Consider the following 22,276-nt stretch of genomic DNA (forward strand, 5'->3'; position numbering starts at 1 on the left):
AATATTGATTCAGTATATTATCCAGCATGGATACTCAACAAATGTAAATGTGTCTTCTCTTCTCTGATCTCAGGGTCTTGCTGGAGAGAACGGGCTCCCAGGTGGAGCAGGACCTCAGGGGCCGCCGGTGAGTGCGCAAAAATATGTTGTCGTTCATTTGTAATGGATCTACTAGAACGCTGTCTACACTACACACATGAAAAGCACACGTTCAGGTAGAGTGATCAGTGATGCTGGTCTGTGATTGGTTGTAGGGGCCTGAGGGTCTTCCAGGACTTCCTGGTCCTGCAGGCTTAGATGGACCTCCTGTAAGTACTTGCATCTCAAACTAAAAGTGCAGAAACACATTTATTTTATTTTAATGATCCAGTTTTATGTATCATCCTCCTCCTTTTAGGGACTTCCAGGAACTCTTCCTGAAGGCAATGGAGATCTGCTGGTGAGTTAAAACCCCTGTACCGTCCTCCAACACTGTGTGTCCAGCATACACACATCCATCTTCACATGTACGGTCTTACACAGTGTTGAGAGTTCTATTGTAAGTGTAATCCCGTTTTCAACACACATCTCTATTTTATCTTCCTTCAAAATGACTACTGCGTCTGAAGGAAGAGTTTTCTTATTAGGAAGGATACATCTTCAGCAGTCTTGTTTTTCTTTGCATGCAGATTGATTGCATCATTGTCTTGTTTGTAGTGTCCGGCCATCTGTCCTCCGGGTCCTCCTGGACCGCCTGGGATGCCTGGATTCAAGGTACTTATGATGATAAAACATGTGTCTCTCATTACAGAAGATATCACAGATTGCTGAGCTGCTTCTGTTTTCGTTTAGGGTCATACAGGTCATAAAGGAAGCAAGGGAGAGCTGGGTAAAGACGGTGAGAAGGTGAGATTTTACCACCCTTTGAATACATTGAAACACCATTCTAAAGCTTTCCAGAAACTGCACTGAAACTTTTTCAGAAATGTAACAGAAGCAGAAAACAGCTTGTTATAATGTGTTTCTATCTGTGTCTCTTCCCATCAGGGTGATCAGGGGCCACCTGGTCCTCCGGGAATCCCAGGGACAGTGGGATTACAGGTGGGAATAATTCACACGCTGTTTTACTGTACCACAGCTAGACATGCTACACTTACCAAGGCCTTAACTATGACTTGAACATTTGGGGGAGGGGGAGAATTAAAGGGAATAAAGAAAAATAATATAGTAGGAAAAGAACTAGAGTTTATTGTAATCGATTTGAATTATTTTCAAATAAAAATACACACATTCACTCTTAACCCTCTTTGGAATGCATTATGTCCTAACCATTAAATATTTGTTTCAAATATTACATGAAATACCTGAAATTACATGAAATAGCATACATTTCAATCAATCAATCATCATACAAATCCCAAAAATTTGGGGGGGATAACTTAGGGAAATATGGCAATGCTGTATCACAATGGAAAATGTTGTTTTTCTATAAAATTATGAATGTCTTTTCCGTTTAATTGCACATTTCTTTTTGAAATTGATAGATTTGTATACTTGGAACTCATGCAAACCAAAAATAAGTAGATCATTTAATCCCTATCATTCCCAATCATTTGGCTAACTCATCCTCACTCTCATCCCATGGAAGAGCTAACTCTGCACTCAATATTGCCCTTTCCTTAAAATATTGCTGAATTAATTTTCTGAAAAGAAGAAATCATTTTGTTATTTATACATAAATACAACTATACTACAATAAACACTTAAAATAAATAAATAACTGCAATCATATTATTGATGCTACTATAAAAAAAATACCAATGGGGAAATACATTACTGCAATTCCACTGTGGTAAAGCGTTGCCATGTTAACATTGATATTTTCTCAATTTACAGTAAAACTATGTTAGACAAAGTTGATTTGTGAATAAAAATATCTAATTTACTTATCAAAGATGCTGCAAAAACAATCCCCCTTTAGAAGAGATGTTTAGAAATTAGGTTAATAGAGCATTTTATGGTGCTCTTTAACAGCAGATAATGAGCAGAAGGTGCGATTGCACTTCAGTTTTTTGCTGAGGAGCCGAGCCGATGAGCTGGCTGCCCCGGCGGGTCGCAGTAGATGTGGCGACGGGACGTACATCTCCGTTCCCTCCTTCAGGGAACAAGGGTTACCATACATAACCAAGACGTTCCCTATCAGTCGGTCACTCTCGTTGTACGTCGTGACAGACGAATAGGAATCCCTACCAAAGCGCCACAGCTGCTGACCCCATCTAGCACCCTGTGCGAGCCTCTTGCCCCTTGTTGCCTGGAAGGATGATAGGAGAGGGCTAACACAGAGTGTATACAACAGCACACTGTTGTTCCGTGATAACCCATACAGTGAGAATATTGGATAACACTGGGAAGGGAAGGAGAACGCTGCGGAACCCACATTCTTCCCCGAAGGGGTTATGTGGCGATATACATATGGACTAACCCGAAGGTTGTACTGCATATGAAATACTGGGTGACTTAGCCCAAGCGAAAGACACAGGCTTCCGATTAGGAGCAGCCGTGGAAGAAATACACATATGGGACCCAGCCTAGATCCGGTTCTCAAGGATTCAACAGATAAAGGCCTGGCACCGGACGCTCCACCATGTCCGGGCCGAGGGTTTTGGAGGACTCAACAGGTTTTTCACTCTGGAGCAATAAGGGTGCACAGTAGGGTGCAGCAAGCCTCTCAGTGCTTCTACCCGTTTAGGGTGAGAACACAGGAGGAGACCGGCTCTACACGTAGGCTATAATATCTAGCAAACGTGTTAGGTGTTGCCCCGGGCCCGCAGCTCTACAGATATCTGTTAGCGAGAATCCAATTGCCAGCGCCCAGGAGGATGCAACGCCTCTCGTGGAGTGAGCATGCAACCTGAGCGGGCAGGGCATGCCTTGTGCTTGGTAAGCATCCACTATCCAGTGGGCCATCCTCTGCTTGGAGACAGCTTTTCCCTTCTGCTGGCCTCCGTAACAGACAAAGAGCTGATCTGAGGTCCTGAGACTTTGAGTTCTGTCCACGTACAGACGCAGAGCACGAACGGGACAGAGCAAAGCCAGGGCTGGGTCTGCCTCCTCCAGGAGCAGCGCTTGCAGGTTCACCCCCTGGTCCCTGAAGGGAGTGGTAGGAACCTTGGGCACATAACCATAACTGAACTCTAGGCACGATTCGTCGACCGAAAAGCAGGTCCTTCAGTGCCTTGGCCTGATGGACCTGCAACAACGCCATGGCGTGTATGGTAAACCGGCCTTGCCGGTTAAGTCTGACGAGCACTTACAGGTCCAGGAAGGGAGACACGGTTCTCCACGCCAAGTGGTGTTAGGGCACAGTTGCATAGCAACGGCCCGCTCCACTTGTGGGATACGCGTGTAACTCATAGCCGCCCCGCCATCAAGGGTGGTGAGGGAGGAGGAGCCACCAGAACGGTTTCTGGCAGTAAAAGGTGCCGTCCACGCCCCCGTGAGCTCCTCTTGCTCCTCCAGCCTCGAACCCGATCCTGTTGGCGGCACGGGAAAGCATGGCCATCATCTCCGGGTCCGACTCGGGCACTGCTGCCACACCCGAAGGGGGCAGCGGCTCCGAATCGTCATCCGCAGAGAAGTCTGACCCATCCTCCGATGCAGCGACCGACATCTGTTCATCATGGGGAGCGCTGAAGGAAACGACTGGTACACACCTCGTGGATTGTCCAGCACGTTCCGTTGGCGGCTCTACTGGCTGCGGAACGTGAGAGGGATGAGGGTTCCTAGGGGGTTGGTTCCCTGAAGGAAGCGCTCTCACCGTAACCCTCAGGTCACCTGCACTACTGCCTGAAGCAACCCTCGGAGGAGGGTTAGATCGCAGCAGAGGCGCAGGGACTCCGCCCCTTTGCAGGAACGAGAGTCTCAACCGAAGCTCCGAGATGGTCATCTTCCCACAATGGGTACATGACTCATCCACAAACGCTGCCTCAGCGCGTTCAATGCCCAGACAGCGATACAGCGCTCGTGACCATCCCGTAATCCCAGGTAACGACCACATCCAGAAACACACAGGTAGAGTGGCACCTTTAAAAAGACGCGCACTGCCCGTGTAAGCTCTTTTAGGGACTGCTCTCCTTGGTGCTGAAGCACGCAGGGGAAGGGTCACAGTGAACACAGACAGGAATGTGCACCTGTCGTGCGCTGTCTCTCTTGCTGGCGATCTTACCAGCCGTGAAAACAGCCTTTCAGCGCTCTCATGGCGCACCTTACCAGCTGTAAGAACAGCTTTTATGTTTTTGCTTAATCAGAAAACAAAAAAGACAGAGAGAGAGAGATCGATCACGCTGACAAGCTGTATCGTCCGCACCAGTTGCTGGAGAGGTCCCGCTGAGAGCTCGCTCGTCTTTTTTTTTTTGCCACGGCACAGTTTTGATAAGTAAAAAATCACATGGCACTCCACTAAGCACTCAAATAAATGAAATTGCACAAACATGCACTGCTCCAAATAGCATATTAAAACTGGATATTATTTTAAAAATAGTAATCACATGTAATGTGAAACGAGCTTAAGTCAGGTAGGAGCACAATAAGGCCATATAGATAGCTATATGATTTTGTTGGAGAAGATGATAAAACAACAAATTTAGCTACATTAATCATCGCTGTTGGGCGGAAAGCTCATATTTTTAAAATAATTAAAGTCATCAAATTTGGTATTGTGGTTGTATATATGGTCAGACACATGCATGTGTCTTTATAATACTAAGACTTTATGAAAATCAAGCTCAAATGGAGTTACGAGGTTTTTGACCAGCGAATGACAGTGATATATGTTTTGTCCATCACTGGAACAGTGTCTTCTGAGGCAGTCAGTGAACTGCATTACGTTTTCATCAACTTACAGGTTAAGTTTATTGTATCTATATGGGTGCTCGGTTTTTCTTGCCGTTGAATGCATTTAGTCTGTGACGTGAAATGTGGTGCATTACTTTATTCAAAAATAAACCCTATTGTGTTTTGTGGGAAATGGTGTAATTTTAGGAGCTGTTTTTTTCCTTCCATTCATTCTTTTGTTTGCACTGTCACTGAAGGGCTCTCGAGGGCTGAGGGGTCTGCAGGGTCCCGGAGGACCAGTGGGAGACAGAGTAAGACCTCAATAACATCACACTACACGTGTCCTCAACGCACCGCTCATTCAAATGCATTCAGTCAGGCATATTCAGAGTGATCTCCAAACATCACTTGCATCTACTTCTGTTTGTAGGGATTGCCTGGTTTCAGAGGAAAACCTGGAATTGCTGGCGTCATTGGAAAAACCGTGAGTGTTTCACCCCTCCTTACTTAAAGTTTGCACATTATTCTCATGAATGTGTATGTTAGTGCCACAGTGAATCAGTAAAGGTTTGCTGTGTGTATCTTCTGAATAGGGTGATGCTGGTGAAAAAGGACCTCAAGGTTTCAGAGGGCCCAAAGGAGAGATAGTAAGAAAACTGTCCACATTACTTATTACTTATTAGATGTAGTCACTTCTAGTTCATATTCTAGGCTTGTACTTCTGTAATATTGTCAATGTCATCCTCTCAATAGGGAAAAATCGGCCCCAAGGGAGTACCTGGAGGTGCAGGACCTAAAGGCGAACCTGTAAGGAAATGTATAATTTGCAGGCTGTTATGATGACCGTTAGATTTCCCCATAATAATGCTCTCTGTGGATCTTAGGGCATCCCTGGCAGGGATGGGAAGGATGGGACTCAAGGACTAGATGGTGAAAAGGTAAATGTTTTCTGCTCAGACACTTCTAGGCTTCCTTTCGCTGTGTCAGAACGCAGTGACGCTCATGGTGTGTGTTTGTGTCCATAGGGGGACGCTGGTAGACCAGGAGTACCTGGTGAGAAAGGACCTAATGGTCTGCCTGTACGTATTATCATCCATCACACTGTTGAAAAGCTAAGCACACAGATTAAATATTAATATGAGAAAGGAAATATGAATAAGAGATGGTGTAGTTGATGTGATTCTTTTGTCATTCATGCTTGTTTTTAAAATCTGCAAAGGTTTAATTCACCTTTTGGTTGATCTGTTTGATAATTTGAGTAGCTACCTCAGATGTTAGTAGCATTGTACAACTCACAACATTTGTCTGTGTATAATTCAGGGTTTGCCAGGAAAAGCTGGTGCAAAAGGTGCCAAAGGAGGCGTGGTGAGTATATCAGTCTATTTGCAACTTACCTGATAGCAAGGCATTACTTTATAATAGCTGTAATTAAAGTAAAATGTAATCAGTTTATGATTATTTAGAGTCAGCTGAAGGCAGTGTTGTGATAGGCCAGCTGAACAGCCGTAAATGTTGTATAATTACACACCTGATTCAGATCATAAGCTTGTTCAAACATGCAAATTGTGGAGTCCTTGTCATCACAGTTTCAGCACAGAAACAACATTTTTTTCATAGGCAGAAATATGTAAAGATTCTTGTTTTATCAGCCAAAGAGGAACATTTCATTTCTGAGAGACAACATAAGGCATCCTCAGCAATTTATGATAATTATTTCTAAATGTCCATTCAATGTAAAATAATGATAAACCTTATTTTTTTTAAAACACACAATAATGACTTAATCATGAAAATGTTTGTAATTATTGAATAGAATAAATGAAATAATAAAAAGTTGTATTTGACACAATCAGTTGTGCAAGACACAACAAGTATTTGGAATTGGAATATCCCTGATCACTCAAGCATCACTTTGCGTGAAACAGTTATGAGCTTATTTAGTTGAAGTATGGTTAATTAAGAAATGTATAATGCATATAATAAAGCAAGAATGAGGATGAGATATCCCGGGCTCTGTATATGTAACCGCAAGGGTTGAAGGGAATGTGACTTGATGCTTCAGTGTTTCCCAGCTCAGACTGGTTGCTCGAGGTGCTTTGTTCCTGGTATCACGTCTTTTTTGCTCTTTGGTCTAGTGTTTCTGAGTCTAAATGAATCAGACTGGAAGACCATCTGAGGTAGATTTTAACTTCAAATGGAATATAATTCAATAATCCTTCTCCATTCAGGGCAATACAGGAACGATGGGAGAAGCAGGACCCTCTGGAGAGCCAGGTATACCTGTATGTATCTGACTTTTGACCTGATATGAACAGTTTCTGACAGCCGTAGTGTGGTAATGCATGCTGATATTCAGCTAATGTTACTGTACTTCTGAATTCTGTATATATAATTAGGTCATTTAGTAAGAGGGTATAAGGCTATTGATACACTGTGTGCTGCTCAGTTGATGGTTACTGAAGATGACTCCTCCCGCAGGGCGAGATCGGCATCCCTGGAGAGCGAGGAGAAGCCGGACCCAGAGGAGTGGCTGTGAGTAACAGCATGACCCAGGGCCGGAGTGGGGCCACTTTTCAGCCCGGGAGTTTCAGGCCCAAGACCGGCCCTCTTTTTCCATGGTGGAATTCCAAATTAGCACTTTTTCCAAATTGGATAAATGAAGCAACAGTTCAGCTCTTACCATTGTGTAGTTTTTATTAATAACATGGTTCAACAAATAATGTAAAGGTTAAATAATAATTCACTTAAGCTGAGAAGTTAACAAAAAATGTTCCACTATTCCACAAGGATAGGTTGATAAATTAACAAAAGCAGAAAGAAAGAAAGAAAGAAAGAAAGAAAGAAAGAATTTGAAATGTATCCCACTCTTCCACAAAGAGGCATATTGAACTAATGTTTACAGATTTATTTGTATTCAAAAATATTCAAAAATAATGCTTTTTTAATTAAAAAACGTGATACCTAATGACATTTGAGGTTATTAAAACAGTAAGTCCCGCCCATCGACTGCCAAAAATAAAAGTGTTCGAGCGAGCAAAAGCAGGAGATCAAGAGCGTGGGGAATGATCATGCGCGCGGGAGGGCTTGTATTGCGTGCAGAGGAGATGTCATGCGCGCGCGCAGGGTTTGAATGAGCTTGCGAGTTCCCGTTTCCTCGCTTGTAGATCTGTTATCCTCTCGCGAATGTCATTTACTGCGCGCGCCAAGCATCAGTTGTGCGCTCCGTTAATTTTGTCATTGATTTGCCGCCATAGGGCCGGCCCAGCTATCGGTAGGCGCCGGCGGTGCCGCGGTAGCCTACCTGAGAAAACGTTTTGGAAAAGACGGGCTATGGACCCAACCAACTCTATGGGAGGGGAGGGGAGAACTCCCTCTCATGGTACAACCCATGCAGAGGCTGTGCGCTGCGGTGTCAGAATGCGGAACGTGTGTAGCCTAATATAACTAACGTGACAAATGTAAAAAAAAAAAAAGTGAAGCGGCCCACCGGGAATTCTCCCGATTCTCTCCCGATTACCCACCCCGGGCCTGGCATGACCGTCACACTCATCAGCCACAGGTTTAATTACGGTTGGGAATCGAAAATCGACTCCAATTCTAGAATCGAATACTTGAGGTCAGGAATGGGATACTTATTATAAAATTAAAATTTCAATTCCTTTTATAGATTCCTTTGTGAGCATTTCAATATGACTTTAAACCATTCAAACGCGAGACAACTCTGTACACACAGCAAAATCCCCAGTGTAAGATTAACACTGCTCAGTGTTTATATAATCCACACTCTCAGAGTGTTAATGTTAATGAGATAATTCAGTGATTAATTGAGTGATGATTGAGCATTATTGAAGAAACCTGATGTTAACAAGCAGAATCACTGAAGGAGAACATTTAAATGTGTGAGTCGCCATTATGGTGATCAGTGTTTGCTTTAGTTGGGCTCTTGACCATTATTTTTTGTATTATAGGTTTTGTTTGGCTGCTCTAACTTAGTTATAACAGCCAGATGAACAACGAGAAAGTGTGATCTGATGGTGTTGGTTTTGTTTTAACAGAATCATTATTTGACCTGAAACACTGAACTCATGGAGAGCCCAATTTCTGAGTTAGGTTTACTTTTTTTAATTATAGCAGCACTGTCCTTGTACAGCATAACAATTTTAGCCTTTTCAAAGAAATCCAAATGATTTCTTCTTAATAGTGACTCTGATACCAAAAAAAAAAAAAGTCTTTCATGTAGGCACACACAGACATCAAGAATTAGCGTATACATCTCAGCAATAGTGACAAACCGTATATTCAGATAAACAGATCACCTCTGATCATAAGCTCATTATTTACTCATGCAGCAATGCATGATGGGAGCCATGAATGAGTTTTGATTGGTGGCACCCAGAATGCACTGCAACATGCTTTATAATTGTCACCATTGTTGAGATTCACAGGCTGATTCTTGATATCCGTCTCAAAAATAAATTGTACAAGTATAATTTAAGAAATCATTTGGATTACATTGTAAATGTTAAATTATGCTGTTCAAGGACAGTACTGCTATAATCAATACAGTAAACCTAACTCAAAAACTAGGCTCTATAGGAGTTCAGTGATTCAGGTTAAATGATTGTGAAATAATGATTATGTTAAAACACAACAAACACCATCAGATCACCTTTTCTCTTTGTTCATCTGGCTGTCATAACTCAGTTAAAGCAGCCAAACTAGATCTAAAGTTAGTGATTTAAAGGTCATGAGCCCAAATAAAACAAACACTGATCACCACAATTTGTGATTTTCTCCTTCAGTGATTCTGCTTGTTAACCTGATGTTCTTCAATAATGCTCAATCATCACTCAATTAATCACTTAATTATCTCATTAACTTTAACACTGCTTCAGTGTTACTTATAACACTCTGAGTGTGGATTATATAAACACTGAGCAGTGTTAATCTTACACTGGGGATTTTGCTGTGTATGCAGCTATATTGGATCCGTGCAATAATATTAGCCTAATATTCCTGCTGCCGTCTCTACAATAACACTAATCAAACAACAAAAGACAAAGAAAATTCACTCGTTCCTGACTGAATAGCTTTTGTAACTATATTTGTAATGTATATTTTATTTATAAAGTGCAGTGTTATTTTACATTTGATTATGTAATTCTGAACCTGAACACCTTTATTTCAATCGTATCTTTGTTCAGTAGTATCTGTTTGTTGCGATTGCTAATGTTTTATTTACTTTTTAATTACCAATTGTGTGCTTGTCTTTAATAATGCTTTAAAAATGCTTGAAATTTATATTAGTTAGGCTAGTTGGTTTTAAGTTTGCAATAAGACTAAATGTGAATGATATCTAAGTTTTTTTTGTTTTTTGTTTGTTTTACCTTATTAAAATCGAAATTAGGAATCGATAAGCAGAATCGGAATCGTAATGGTTAAAACTCAAACGATACCCAACATGTCGTGTAGAGCTGTATAGAGGTGAACTGAGTTTCAGCTTCACCCATCACACATGCGAGTGGATCTGCTTTTGAAACAGTCGAGTCCTGTCCATTTAGCTGATTCTGACACCACAAAACCACAAGAGAAAATTATTAGTGTTTTTTATCTCCATTTTCCCTTTTATGGTTGAATTGTCTCGAATTGCAGGACCTAAGATTGGCTCACAGTATGACACAGACTCATTTAGAGGTGTATATGCTCCACAATGCTTTGTTGCTACAGTCATGTCATGTGCTGCGATTAGCGGAGGCTTTGTGGTTGTTCAAGGCATGTGATAATGCTTTATCTGTCTGTTTATTAGGGTGGCATTGGACTACCTGGAAACACTGGACCCCAAGGTGTTAAAGGATTCCAGGTAAGCTGCACATGGGAATATTTCATGGGATAATGTCAGGTGCAACAATCTCTGCCCACAGTCAAATCTCACTGTTCTCACATATTACTGTTTTTCTGGAAAATAAGTTGCTCCTGAATGTGTCACACCGAGTCAAAATTGCATTGTTGAAAGAAATTCAACACAGATAAGTTGTATTTTATTATTACATTCAGAAATGATGTAAAATACGGTATATAAAATGAAAGGTTTGCAAATGTTTTAAACACTATAAACATGTATTCCCTCCCTCCACAACAAATCCTTCAAATTTAGCAGTTTACAGAACATGAGTGAAAAATAGAAGTATAAAATAAACATAAATTATAGCGTCATTCATTATAAACACCAAGCCCAGACAAATTAAAGGAAAAACAATTACCAGCGTGTGGAAAACACGTTGACGTTTTTTCGTCACTGAAATGAACACTAGTGCCTCGGACGGGACGGGGGAAAGCATTCTCGTCTGCACAATGAAATGACACGACTGATACAGACTGAACTCTACATGTAGTGCAGAACGGGGATGGAGGCTTCTCGCATCTGAACAAAGACTGCTAAAGGACATTTACATCACAGGGTTTCTGTCAGGTCCATTAAGTCAAGAACACACAGACAATAAAAATAATTTAAGAATTTATTGAATAGATTGCAAACAGGTTGATGTTCCTGAATTGAAATTTGGCGGTATGGCTCTGTTCAGGGAGTCCTCTGACCTTTCATGAGCACCATGAAATAGCAGAGAGTCAGAGGACGGACAGCAGCATTAGGGAACGCTCACACAGTTTAGGACTGTGAGAGCTAAAATATCCCCCCTGTGAACAGAGCAGGCAACATGACATAGCAAAATGCCACGTTATGCATAAGGAGGAGCTGGGGAGGTGGCGGGCAGCAGTAGCAAGCAGCAAGCATGTATGAGCAAACTGAATGTACTTTAAATAGGGCGCCTTGTTTGAGCTTGGCCATTGAGCAGCGAGGGGAGTTACCCAGCTAATGCAGCTCAGCTGGAGCAGATCAGCTGGCGGGACAGTGTTGAAGCAATAGCATTAGCAGCGTCTTGACTACCTGGCCTGCCAGAACTGACGCTGACGCTCAATTCAAGTCGCCCAGGTCTGATTCCCTCTCGTGGCTCAGATCGGATATGACCGACATGTAACATGAGTCCGATGTTCTCAGAGCGGTTCAGGCCTCGTTCATGTGTGGAAATAAATCTGATATGAGCCAGATCCGTGTATCTGTGTCTGACATGTATGCGGACAGATCCGATATTCCCGTCAATGCGAGTCGTGCGTCATTGAAGAAGCGATGGTGGTGATGACATCAGCTCAGGTGGACCCAAGCCATGATCACATGACTCTTTTCAGTGCTCAGAAACTCAGGTGGACCCCAGCCGCGATCACATGACTCTTTCAGTGCTCAGAAACTCAGGTGGACCCAAGCCGTGATCACATGACTCTTTCAGCGCTCAGAAACTCAGGTGGACCCCAGCCGGACCCCAGCCATGATCACATGACTCTTTCAGTGCTCAGAAACTCAGGTGGACCCCAGCCGTGATCACATGACTCTTTCAGTGCTCAGAAACTCAGGTGGACCCCAGCCGCGATCACATGACTCTTTCAGTGCTCAGAAACTCAGGTGGACCCCAGCCGTGATCACATGACTCTTTCAGCGCTCAGAAACTCAGGTGGACCCCAGCCGCGATCACATGACTCTTTCAGCGCTCAGAAACTCAGGTGGACCCCAGCCGCGATCACATGACTCTTTCAGTGCTCAGAAACTCAGGTGGACCCCAGCCGTGATCACATGACTCTTTCAGCGCTCAGAAACTCAGGTGGACCCCAGCCGTGATCACATGACTCTTTCAGTGCTCAGAAACTCAGGTGGACCCCAGCCGTGATCACATGACTCTTTCAGTGCTCAGAAACTCAGGTGGACCCCAGCCGTGATCACATGACTCTTTCAGTGCTCAGAAACTCAGGTGGACCCCAGCCGCGATCACATGACTCTTTCAGTGCTCAGAAACTCAGGTGAACCCCAGCCGTGATCACATGACTCTTTCAGTGCTCAGAAACTCAGGTGGACCCCAGCCATGATCACATGACTCTTTCAGTGCTCAGAAACTCAGGTGGACCCCAGCCGTGATCACATGACTCTTTCAGTGCTCAGAAACTCAGGTGGACCCCAGCCGCGATCACATGACTCTTTCAGTGCTCAGAAACTCAGGTGGACCCAAGCCGTGATCACATGACTCTTTCAGTGCTCAGAAACTCAGGTGGACCCCAGCCGCGATCACATGACTCTTTCAGCGCTCAGAAACTCAGGTGGACCCCAGCCGGACCCCAGCCATGATCACATGACTCTTTCAGTGCTCAGAAACTCAGGTGGACCCCAGCCGTGATCACATGACTCTTTCAGTGCTCAGAAACTCAGGTGGACCCCAGCCGCGATCACATGACTCTTTCAGTGCTCAGAAACTCAGGTGGACCCAAGCCGCGATCACATGACTCTTTCAGTGCTCAGAAACTCAGGTGGACCCCAGCCGCGATCACATGACTCTTTCAGTGCTCAGAAACTCAGGTGGACCCCAGCCGCGATCACATGACTCTTTCAGTGCTCAGAAACTCAGGTGGACCCCAGCCGCGATCACATGACTCTTTCAGTGCTCAGAAACTCAGGTGGACCCCAGCCGCGATCACATGACTCTTTCAGTGCTCAGAAACTCAGGTGGACCCAAGCCGTGATCACATGACTCTTTCAGTGCTCAGAAACTCAGGTGGACCCCAGCCGCGATCACATGACTCTTTCAGTGCTCAGAAACTCAGGTGGACCCCAGCCGCGATCACATGACTCTTTCAGTGCTCAGAAACTCAGGTAGACCCCAGCCGGACCCCAACCGTGATCACATGACTCTTTCAGTGCTCAGAAACTCAGGTGGACCCAAGCCGTGATCACATGACTCTTTCAGTGCTCAGAAACTCAGGTGGACCCCAGCCGGACCCCAGCCGCGATCACATGACTCTTTCAGTGCTCAGAAACTCAGGTGGACCCCAGCCGGACCCCAGCCGCGATCACATGACTCTTTCAGTGCTCAGAAACGGTCCTCTAACCTTTAAAGATGGTGCAGAAAGCAAAAGCTTCTGTAAATCGCTCCGTTTTTACTTCCTTTTCAGCCGAAGCTTCTCTGGGTCAGTACGAACACCTTGGGTTGTTTCGCCAAATGTACAGTGTAAATGCAGATATCGAATATGGAAATGCATCCTTCAAGCAAACCAATGTCAAACAACTGCCTGAATATATACATATATATATATATATATATAGCACTCATAAGTCTAATTAACATGCAACGTGATAATAAAATCGCTTACATTTTGACCATTAGCACCAAATCATTTTTACAGCACAACTATTTTTGGTGTCTAAGAAAAATGCAGTAGGAGGTTTATTTTGGTTTATTATCAAGGATATTTTCAATGAAATGCAAAATGGCCAAAGACAAGTATGGTTTCATTGAACTGGCGCTGACCCGAGGTGTCACAGTTGAGCAGAAGATAGAAGAACCTGGAACATTCCCACACTCTTCAGGTGTCTTCAGGCCATGGCAATCACTTCAGATTCAACCAACACACATGACCCAAGCAATAAAAAGGAACCATTTCTATGATTTTAGTTGATCCAAAATGACAATTCAGTCAATTAATTGGCAAGCATGGTGTTGTGGAAAGCTGTGAACTGCATAACAGAGAATTGTTTTTAAGATTGCTGCTTGCGCTTGTTCATGTATGGCAAATGTTGATTCTTTTCCTTTTCTAAGAATGATGCAAAGGTGTGACACGGTCTGTAGATTCTCAGTGTTCTGGAGGATTATGATGGGGTTTGGTGATGGAAAAGGGAAATGTTGATTTATCAGATATCTTGAGACCTCACACACAAGAACAGCAGCTGACCGACACACACCCACGGTCATCACATCCACTGTAGGAATTTTAATGACAGTTATTACAATTCATAAATGTTATTAAAATGCATGCAACTTTTTGCTTTCCCATGCAGGGTGTTAAAGGAGCGCTGGGCGATCCAGGTCTGCCGGGTCCGACTGGAATCAGAGGCGGGTTTGGGGAGCGGGTGAGTGAGGCCTGAAAACATCAAGGCTTTTAAACTAGAGGAAATGTCTCTGTCAAGCCAACATCACATTTCTTTTCTAGTAGTTTGTTGTTTTGTGAAGCTCTGTGTGTTTAGCGAGGCGTCCCCTGAGGCTTCTGTCCGCCTCTCCGCAGTCACAGCTTTCCCAGTGAGGGACCATATTTGCCCCCTTAAATACCTTTATAAAATAAATAATGCTTTAATCTCTTCAATAGAGAAATATGCAATGATGGTAAAACAAAGTGATGCTTTTAAACATGAATTTAACCACCATTAGGCTGCAGTAATTCACTGTCTTTATGACATCGAGTCAATCACTCATTCAGTAACGAAGCAAGTGGCTGTAATCATGAATGAATCATTGACTCACTGAATCACTGACTCACGATTCGTTCACAAACACTGCTGTGTGCTTCAGTTCTGCGGTGGCTTTCGGTGGAGCGAAAATAGTGATGATGCTGAGTTTAAAATGACCATCACTTAATATTACCCTTTCATTTGTCACATTTGCAATCGTGTGGATATTCAGGAAACATTGCATTCATGCTCGTATAATACATGACCAACATTAAAAACAAGAAATCACACAAGACCGTTGTGTATCGAAGAGAGTTTGAATCGTAAATCGATCTCTGCAGTCTGTGTCTGTATTTGTTCGTAACTCATGCTAGTAAACGCTAAATCCCCACTTTGCACTTTTACAAAGTGACGTTGTGGAGAACGGCAGTAATGCAGTGTGATTCGCTGCTTGTGTGAATGCAGGCAGTTTTGACTGCGAAAGATGAGGTCATTTGATTGGATGTCATGTATTTGCAGCATTGTACCTGCTGGAAACACATGCAGCTTTAATGTTACTTTAAGGTGGAGTAGAATTAAACGTTGTACCCTTTATCACCTCGCGTACCCCAGTGTGGGAACCGCTGCTCTACACACACACACACACACACACACACACACACACACACACACACACACAGGTGAGTCTGGTGTAATCAAACACAGCGTCTGGCGTCCTGAGCTCTGGACAGAGAAAAGCCTGTTTGTATTCCCCTGCTTTCCTCAACACACACCTGCTTGCACACACACACCTGCTTGCACACACACACCTGCTCGCACACACACACGCTCACTGGAGTCTCTCTCTCTCTCTCAGGGTCCCGTTGGAGCCGGAGGGCCTAAAGGAGATATGGTAAGAACGTAGACTCTATGAAGGAAAGATCTATATGATGGAAAGCTGTGAACCGTGTGCATGTTTGTCTACTGGTGTGTGCTGGTGTGTTTTAGGGAGTCGCTGGGAGTGATGGTTTACCAGGGGAGAACGGAGAGCCTGTACGTAACTCACTCACACGACTGTCTCAATAGTCTTCTGTTCATTTCCACTCAACGTCAGCATTTCTGAGACTCTCTCCTCTTGTTTCAGGGTCCATACGGTCCCGTCGGCCAGAAAGGAGAGGTGAGCGCTCATTTATCAATAGGAAAATCTTTCTTTTCCTCTTTTCATAAATGTGCCTTTTAAGTTATAATTATTTACATATGTGCCTGTTTATTTTTTATTTTAAATATAATGATTTCCAATCTTTTTTATTTCATTTATATATGTTGCTGTATTTTCATTGACAATACAGTTATCAACATTGTCTCCATGTTACCACACTCATCATCTGTGGTAAATGCTGCTGTGAATAACAGAAGAGACAGAGTTCAACACAATGCATTGTGGGAAATGCGGTAGATTGTCCAGGTATTCAAGTAGGCGTGTAACTATACATCGTTATATCCAGATATCGCAATATGTAATGCGACGATATGTATCAGTAATGTAAACGACATGGTTCGCGATATAATAGAGTTAGTTGTATACAAAACTCAGCTTACTGTATTTATAACGTATAATTCACACACAAATGTAAATTGACATGAGGGTGAATTAATGAAGAGGTCATTTTCATTTTTGGATGAGGAAATAAAGTTTAGGGAATAGTCATGTTTAACTGTGATCATCTGAAGCGTTAGCGGAGCGGTTCTCCTTAAAGTGAAAGCATAATTAAACTCACCAGATTGTGTTTTTAGTTTTGGTTGTATGATGTATGATGTTGTTATATCATGTAAGAAATACAATGAATGCCTGCAGTGAAGGTTTTAGTGTCAGTACTACATTACACTACTGTATATAATGCTTAACATAATGTATAATAATGCAATGGGGGAATATCTGTGGGTCCTGATAAAGCCAGATGTCTGATGTTAGCAGTAAAAGTGTCCTACATTATTATAAATATATCTAGTCAGTGACAGAGATCAAGCATATTCATCTACAATAATCCTGTATTTTCAGCTTCAGAATCATGAATATTGTTATTCTGGTGTCTCTATTGTCCTGTGCTTTGGGTTTCAGCACCAAGTCCAAGCCTATTCATATATATATCCAACAGGACCCGTGCAGGACTGGCAGCCACTATAAACCTACTATGCTAAACGAATAAACCTTAAGCATGTAATGGATATGGCAAGTTCATGTATTTGTTCTTGATGGACTAGTATCTAATCCCACCCACTGTATGTAGTATGCAGGAGGATTGTATAGTGACAGGGACACTATACTGTAACAAGTCCTTCGGATGAGATGTTAAAGCGAGGTCCTCTCTGTGGTCATTAAATAACCCATGGCACTTCTGGTAAAGAGTCGGGTGTAACCCTGGACACATTCCCTCCAATGCACAATGACTGAATGCAGGATCAATCTAGACAGCATCTAGTACCAAATGCAAAACGTATTATGCTACTGCCTGAGGACAGTCATCCCCCATGTCCCCCGTGTTACAGGCTGGTAAGCGAGGTGAACTGGGAGCCAAAGGAGTTGTGGGACCCCAGGGAGAGACTGGAGGCAGAGGGGCTCCTGGGAAATCTGGACCAATGGGATTCCAGGGAGAGCAGGGTTTTCCAGGGGTCTCTGGAAAGACTGGTGTTCCTGTACGTAACTGCCTCACCATACATGTTGGCGCTGTGCTGTAGACCTGAAGCATGTGTTGTGATTACTGTTGTGGTTCTGTTGCAGGGCAAGCTGACCAGTGAGCAGCACATCAGGGAACTGTGTGGCTCCATGATCGACGGTACAACCTGGGTTTACCCTCAAATTTTCCAGACTGCATTTATGAAAAGCTTCACGATGCAACCGGTCTTAAATCTGCTTGTGTTCCCCTCAGACCAGATCGCTCAGCTCGCTGCTAACCTGAGGAGACCCCTGGCCCCCGGCGCCGTGGGCCGGCCTGGACCCGCTGGGCCTCCGGGACAGCAGGGAGAAGCGGGCTCCATCGGCCACCCTGGAGCCCTGGGCCCGCCGGGCTATAGAGGACTGCCGGGAGACCTGGGGGACCCTGGCCCTCGAGGTGAGACACTGAGGCGTGAGCTCAAGAACATGCTAGCTGCCTTCCTCTTCCCGAGTTTAGGCTATCTAAAGTCCTCTTCCCGAGTTTCGGCTGTCTAAAGTCCTCTTCCCGAGTTTCGGCTGTCTAAAGTCCTCTTCCCGAGTTTCGGCTGTCTAAAGTCCTCTCCCCGAGTTTCGGCTGTCTAAAGTCCTCTCCCCGAGTTTCGGCTGTCTAAAGTCCTCTCCCTGAGTTTAGGCTATCTAAAGTCCTCTTCCCGAGTTTCGGCTGTAAGTCCTCTTCCCGAGTTTCGGCTGTCTAAAGTCCTCTCCCCGAGTTTAGGCTGTCTAAAGTCCTCTCCCCGAGTTTAGGCTGTCTAAAGTCCTCTCCCCGAGTTTAGGCTGTCTAAAGTCCTCTTCCCGAGTTTCGGCTGTCTAAAGTCCTCTCCCCGAGTTTAGGCTGTCTAAAGTCCTCTTCCCGAGTTTAGGCTATCTAAAGTCCTCTTCCCGAGTTTCAGCTGTCTGAAGTCCTCTGCCCGAGTTTCGGCTGTCTAAAGTCCTCTGCCCGAGTTTAGGCTGTCTAAAGTCCTCTTCCCGAGTTTCAGCTGTCTAAAGTCCTCTTCCCGAGTTTAGGCTATCTAAAGTCCTCTTCCCGAGTTTCGGCTGTCTAAAGTCCTCTTCCCGAGTTTAGGCTGTCTAAAGTCCTCTCCCCGAGTTTAGGCTGTCTAAAGTCCTCTTCCCGAGTTTAGGCTATCTAAAGTCCTCTTCCCGAGTTTCAGCTGTCTGAAGTCCTCTTCCCGAATTTCGGCTGTCTAAAGTCCTCTGCCCGAGTTTCGGCTGTCTAAAGTCCTCTTCCCGAGTTTAGGCTGTCTAAAGTCCTCTCCCCGAGTTTAGGCTGTCTAAAGTCCTCTTCCCGAGTTTAGGCTATCTAAAGTCCTCTTCCCGAGTTTCAGCTGTCTGAAGTCCTCTTCCCGAATTTCGGCTGTCTAAAGTCCTCTGCCCGAGTTTAGGCTGTCTAAAGTCCTCTTCCCGAGTTTCAGCTGTCTAAAGTCCTCTTCCCGAGTTTAGGCTATCTAAAGTCCTCTTCCCGAGTTTCAGCTGTCTAAAGTCCTCTTCCCGAGTTTAGGCTATCTAAAGTCCTCTTCCCGAGTTTCAGCTGTCTGAAGTCCTCTTCCCGAGTTTAGGCTGTCTAAAGTCCTCTTCCCGAGTTTCAGCTATCTGAAGTCCTCTTCCCGAGTTTAGGCTGTAAGTCCTCTTCCCGAGTTTAGGCTGTCTAAAGTCCTCTCCCCGAGTTTAGGCTGTCTAAAGTCCTCTTCCCGAGTTTAGGCTGTCTAAAGTCCTCTTCCCGAGTTTCGGCTGTCTAAAGTCCTCTCCCCGAGTTTAGGCTGTCTAAAGTCCTCTTCCCGAGTTTCAGCTGTCTAAAGTCCTCTTCCCGAGTTTCAGCTGTCTAAAGTCCTCTCCCCGAGTTTAGGCTATCTAAAGTCCTCTCCCCGAGTTTAGGCTATCTAAAGTCCTCTTCCCGAGTTTCAGCTGTCTAAAGTCCTCTCCCCGAGTTTAGGCTATCTAAAGTCCTCTTCCCGAGTTTCAGCTGTCTAAAGTCCTCTTCCCGAGTTTCAGCTGTCTAAAGTCCTCTTCCCGAGTTTAGGCTATCTAAAGTCCTCTTCCCGAGTTTCAGCTGTCTAAAGTCCTCTTCCCGAGTTTAGGCTATCTAAAGTCCTCTTCCCGAGTTTAGGCTATCTAAAGTCCTCTTCCCGAGTTTCAGCTATCTGAAGTCCTCTTCCCGAGTTTAGGCTGTAAGTCCTCTTCCCGAGTTTAGGCTGTAAGTCCTCTTCCCGAGTTTAGGCTATCTGAAGTCCTCTTCCCGAGTTTAAGCTGTAAGTCCTCTTCCCGAGTTTAGGCTGTAAGTCCTCTTCCCGAGTTTAGGCTATCTAAAGTCTTCCCGAGTTTAGGCTGTCTAAAGTCCTCTCCCCGAGTTTCAGCTATCTAAAGTCCTCTTCCCGAGTTTAGGCTGTAAGTCCTCTTCCCGAGTTTAGGCTGTCTAAAGTCCTCTCCCCGAGTTTCAGCTATCTAAAGTCCTCTTCCCGAGTTTAGGCTGTAAGTCCTCTTCCCGAGTTTAGGCTGTCTAAAGTCCTCTCCCCGAGTTTCAGCTATCTAAAGTCCTCTTCCCGAGTTTAGGCTATCTAAAGTCCTCTCCCTGAGTTTAGGCTATCTAAAGTATATGTCTCTTTTTATCATTACATCCAGAAATAGGCTAAATAAAGCGAATGTTTACAAAAAACACAGATAAACATTAGCTAGGCTATAGTTACCCTCAATCCACAACAAATCTTTTAATTTTAACAGTATTCAGAACAAGAATGAAAAATATAGGTTATATAATCGTCAAGCCAAAACAAATTCATTTCAGGCTAAATTGAAACAGAAACAGCGTTGGGCTCACAGCCTCTCTCATCTGGCACAAATCCAAATGTTTCCATATAAAAAATCTTTTTTAAACTAGAATTACTTTTCGTTCTTAGTTCATGTTAAATAATGCTAATAATTTGAATCTTATTGTAAAGTGTTAGCAATATTTCCTCAGGACAGGTTTTATCTGCACTTACAGAATATACAGCGAGTGCGATTTCAAGCAGAGTATACTTTAAAAACAATGTATTACTGTATGTGTCTGAACCCAGGAACAATGTGATATCTGAACATGAATTCATATACTATAACTATTTATATGCATTCCAACATGAATTTCTGCAGGGGATGTTGGAGAGCCAGGTGATAAGGGGCCCGTGGGGAAAGCCATCGAAGGGCCCACTGGAGACCAGGGTGAACCGGGTGAGTAGATGACGACTCCAGCCGAACATCTGCTCTTCTCAGAGTGGACCAGGGGTTAAAAACACACATGTAGAGGCACATAATTAGCTTGTTGTAGCTTGTCTGTGTAAATGTAGATCGAGGTGGTAGTACAACCCGGGATCGATTCCCATGGATGTATTAATGAGTGGCTCGTGATTCATTGTATGACTGATTTCTCATATAATTATCTATGTTTAGAACATGTGTTGAACATAAAGTCTAATAACTGAACTTAAAGACATTAATTTCGATAGGCCACTTTAGTCATTCTATTGACTATAAGTAGCTTTGCAACTACATATCAGCTAACTCTCATTAGAGTATCGTATATTGTCTTCTTACTAGGGTCCTTGTGTGGTGTTATTCTCACCATTGCTTCTCTGTGTTCATCAGGTCTGCCAGGCGTGCGTGGCTTCGTGAAAGACGGCCGAGATGGAGCGCCTGGAGACCCAGGAGAGCCAGGAGAAGCCGGGAGAGCCGGAAGACCAGGACACCAGGGGTCGCCTGGGATCTGTGACACTTCAGCGTGCCAGGGAGCGGCGCCTCACGGGAAGACCTCCAACCCCAAGAGCCATTAACACCCGGAGGAGGAGCAGAACTGAGGAGTCAGCGTCTCAGAGCAACCGCTGAGCTCGAGAGAGAGAGGAGTGTGCAGGAGTCCATCAGTGTAACGCAAGAACGTCCACAGGCTTGAAGAACCAACATGTGTAGATACAACAGAACAAATACATCACACCGTCAAAATAGTTGATGGAAAAAAAAAAATCCTTGTAACGACGCGGTTGAAAGTGTCTTTGTCCAGCTCCATTAACAGTGTAAGTGCACCGGAGAGCTCCGCGAGGGCTTTACAGTAGCGCAACATCTGACCTGAGGCGACAGGCAGGACTGGAGGCTTGCTCGAGGCATCCAGAAATGAACACGGATATATTGGATGTATTACTGCAAACTGATTCTCTTTGCCATTTTATTCTTACATTTAGTTCTTAAACGTTTTCCAATTCCAGTTGATGAATGAGATGCTTCAGACACACTTCCTGTAAAGCACGCCCTGGCCGTCTGTGGGCTTTATCAACCATATCCACTAGATACTGGTGCTGTAACTATTAAATATGATTTTAAATACTATTTATTATTTCTGAGTTACTGATGTGTGTGTACAGCGAGTTTCTACAGCATGACATTGTAAGAAAAACTGAATAAAGCCACTTTTCAGTAAATCATTTCATAGAGCT

General features: G+C 43.9%; 1 protein-coding gene across 1 annotated transcript in view; it reads left to right on the forward strand.

Moving 5' to 3' along the window:
* Positions 1 to 22,169, forward strand: part of col9a3 (collagen, type IX, alpha 3) — a 28,265-nt gene extending 6,096 nt beyond the window's left edge. The window contains exons 8-32 of the mRNA XM_084098136.1: positions 74 to 127; positions 255 to 308; positions 398 to 439; positions 697 to 753; positions 832 to 885; positions 1,027 to 1,080; positions 5,070 to 5,123; positions 5,243 to 5,296; positions 5,406 to 5,459; positions 5,566 to 5,619; positions 5,697 to 5,750; positions 5,838 to 5,891; positions 6,133 to 6,177; positions 7,041 to 7,094; positions 7,291 to 7,344; positions 10,619 to 10,672; positions 14,744 to 14,815; positions 15,987 to 16,022; positions 16,118 to 16,162; positions 16,254 to 16,286; positions 17,657 to 17,803; positions 17,889 to 17,943; positions 18,037 to 18,219; positions 20,946 to 21,023; positions 21,438 to 22,169. Of these exons, the coding sequence (XP_083954262.1) occupies positions 74 to 127; positions 255 to 308; positions 398 to 439; positions 697 to 753; positions 832 to 885; positions 1,027 to 1,080; positions 5,070 to 5,123; positions 5,243 to 5,296; positions 5,406 to 5,459; positions 5,566 to 5,619; positions 5,697 to 5,750; positions 5,838 to 5,891; positions 6,133 to 6,177; positions 7,041 to 7,094; positions 7,291 to 7,344; positions 10,619 to 10,672; positions 14,744 to 14,815; positions 15,987 to 16,022; positions 16,118 to 16,162; positions 16,254 to 16,286; positions 17,657 to 17,803; positions 17,889 to 17,943; positions 18,037 to 18,219; positions 20,946 to 21,023; positions 21,438 to 21,622 (1,680 nt within the window). The 3' untranslated portion in view covers positions 21,623 to 22,169. The remainder of the gene's footprint in view (positions 1 to 73; positions 128 to 254; positions 309 to 397; positions 440 to 696; positions 754 to 831; positions 886 to 1,026; positions 1,081 to 5,069; positions 5,124 to 5,242; positions 5,297 to 5,405; positions 5,460 to 5,565; positions 5,620 to 5,696; positions 5,751 to 5,837; positions 5,892 to 6,132; positions 6,178 to 7,040; positions 7,095 to 7,290; positions 7,345 to 10,618; positions 10,673 to 14,743; positions 14,816 to 15,986; positions 16,023 to 16,117; positions 16,163 to 16,253; positions 16,287 to 17,656; positions 17,804 to 17,888; positions 17,944 to 18,036; positions 18,220 to 20,945; positions 21,024 to 21,437) is intronic.
* The last annotated feature ends 107 nt before the right edge of the window (positions 22,170 to 22,276 follow it).

Source organism: Abramis brama (assembly GCF_963993115.1).
Source record: "Abramis brama genome assembly, chromosome: 22".
Classification (NCBI taxonomy): Eukaryota; Metazoa; Chordata; class Actinopteri; order Cypriniformes; family Leuciscidae; genus Abramis; species Abramis brama.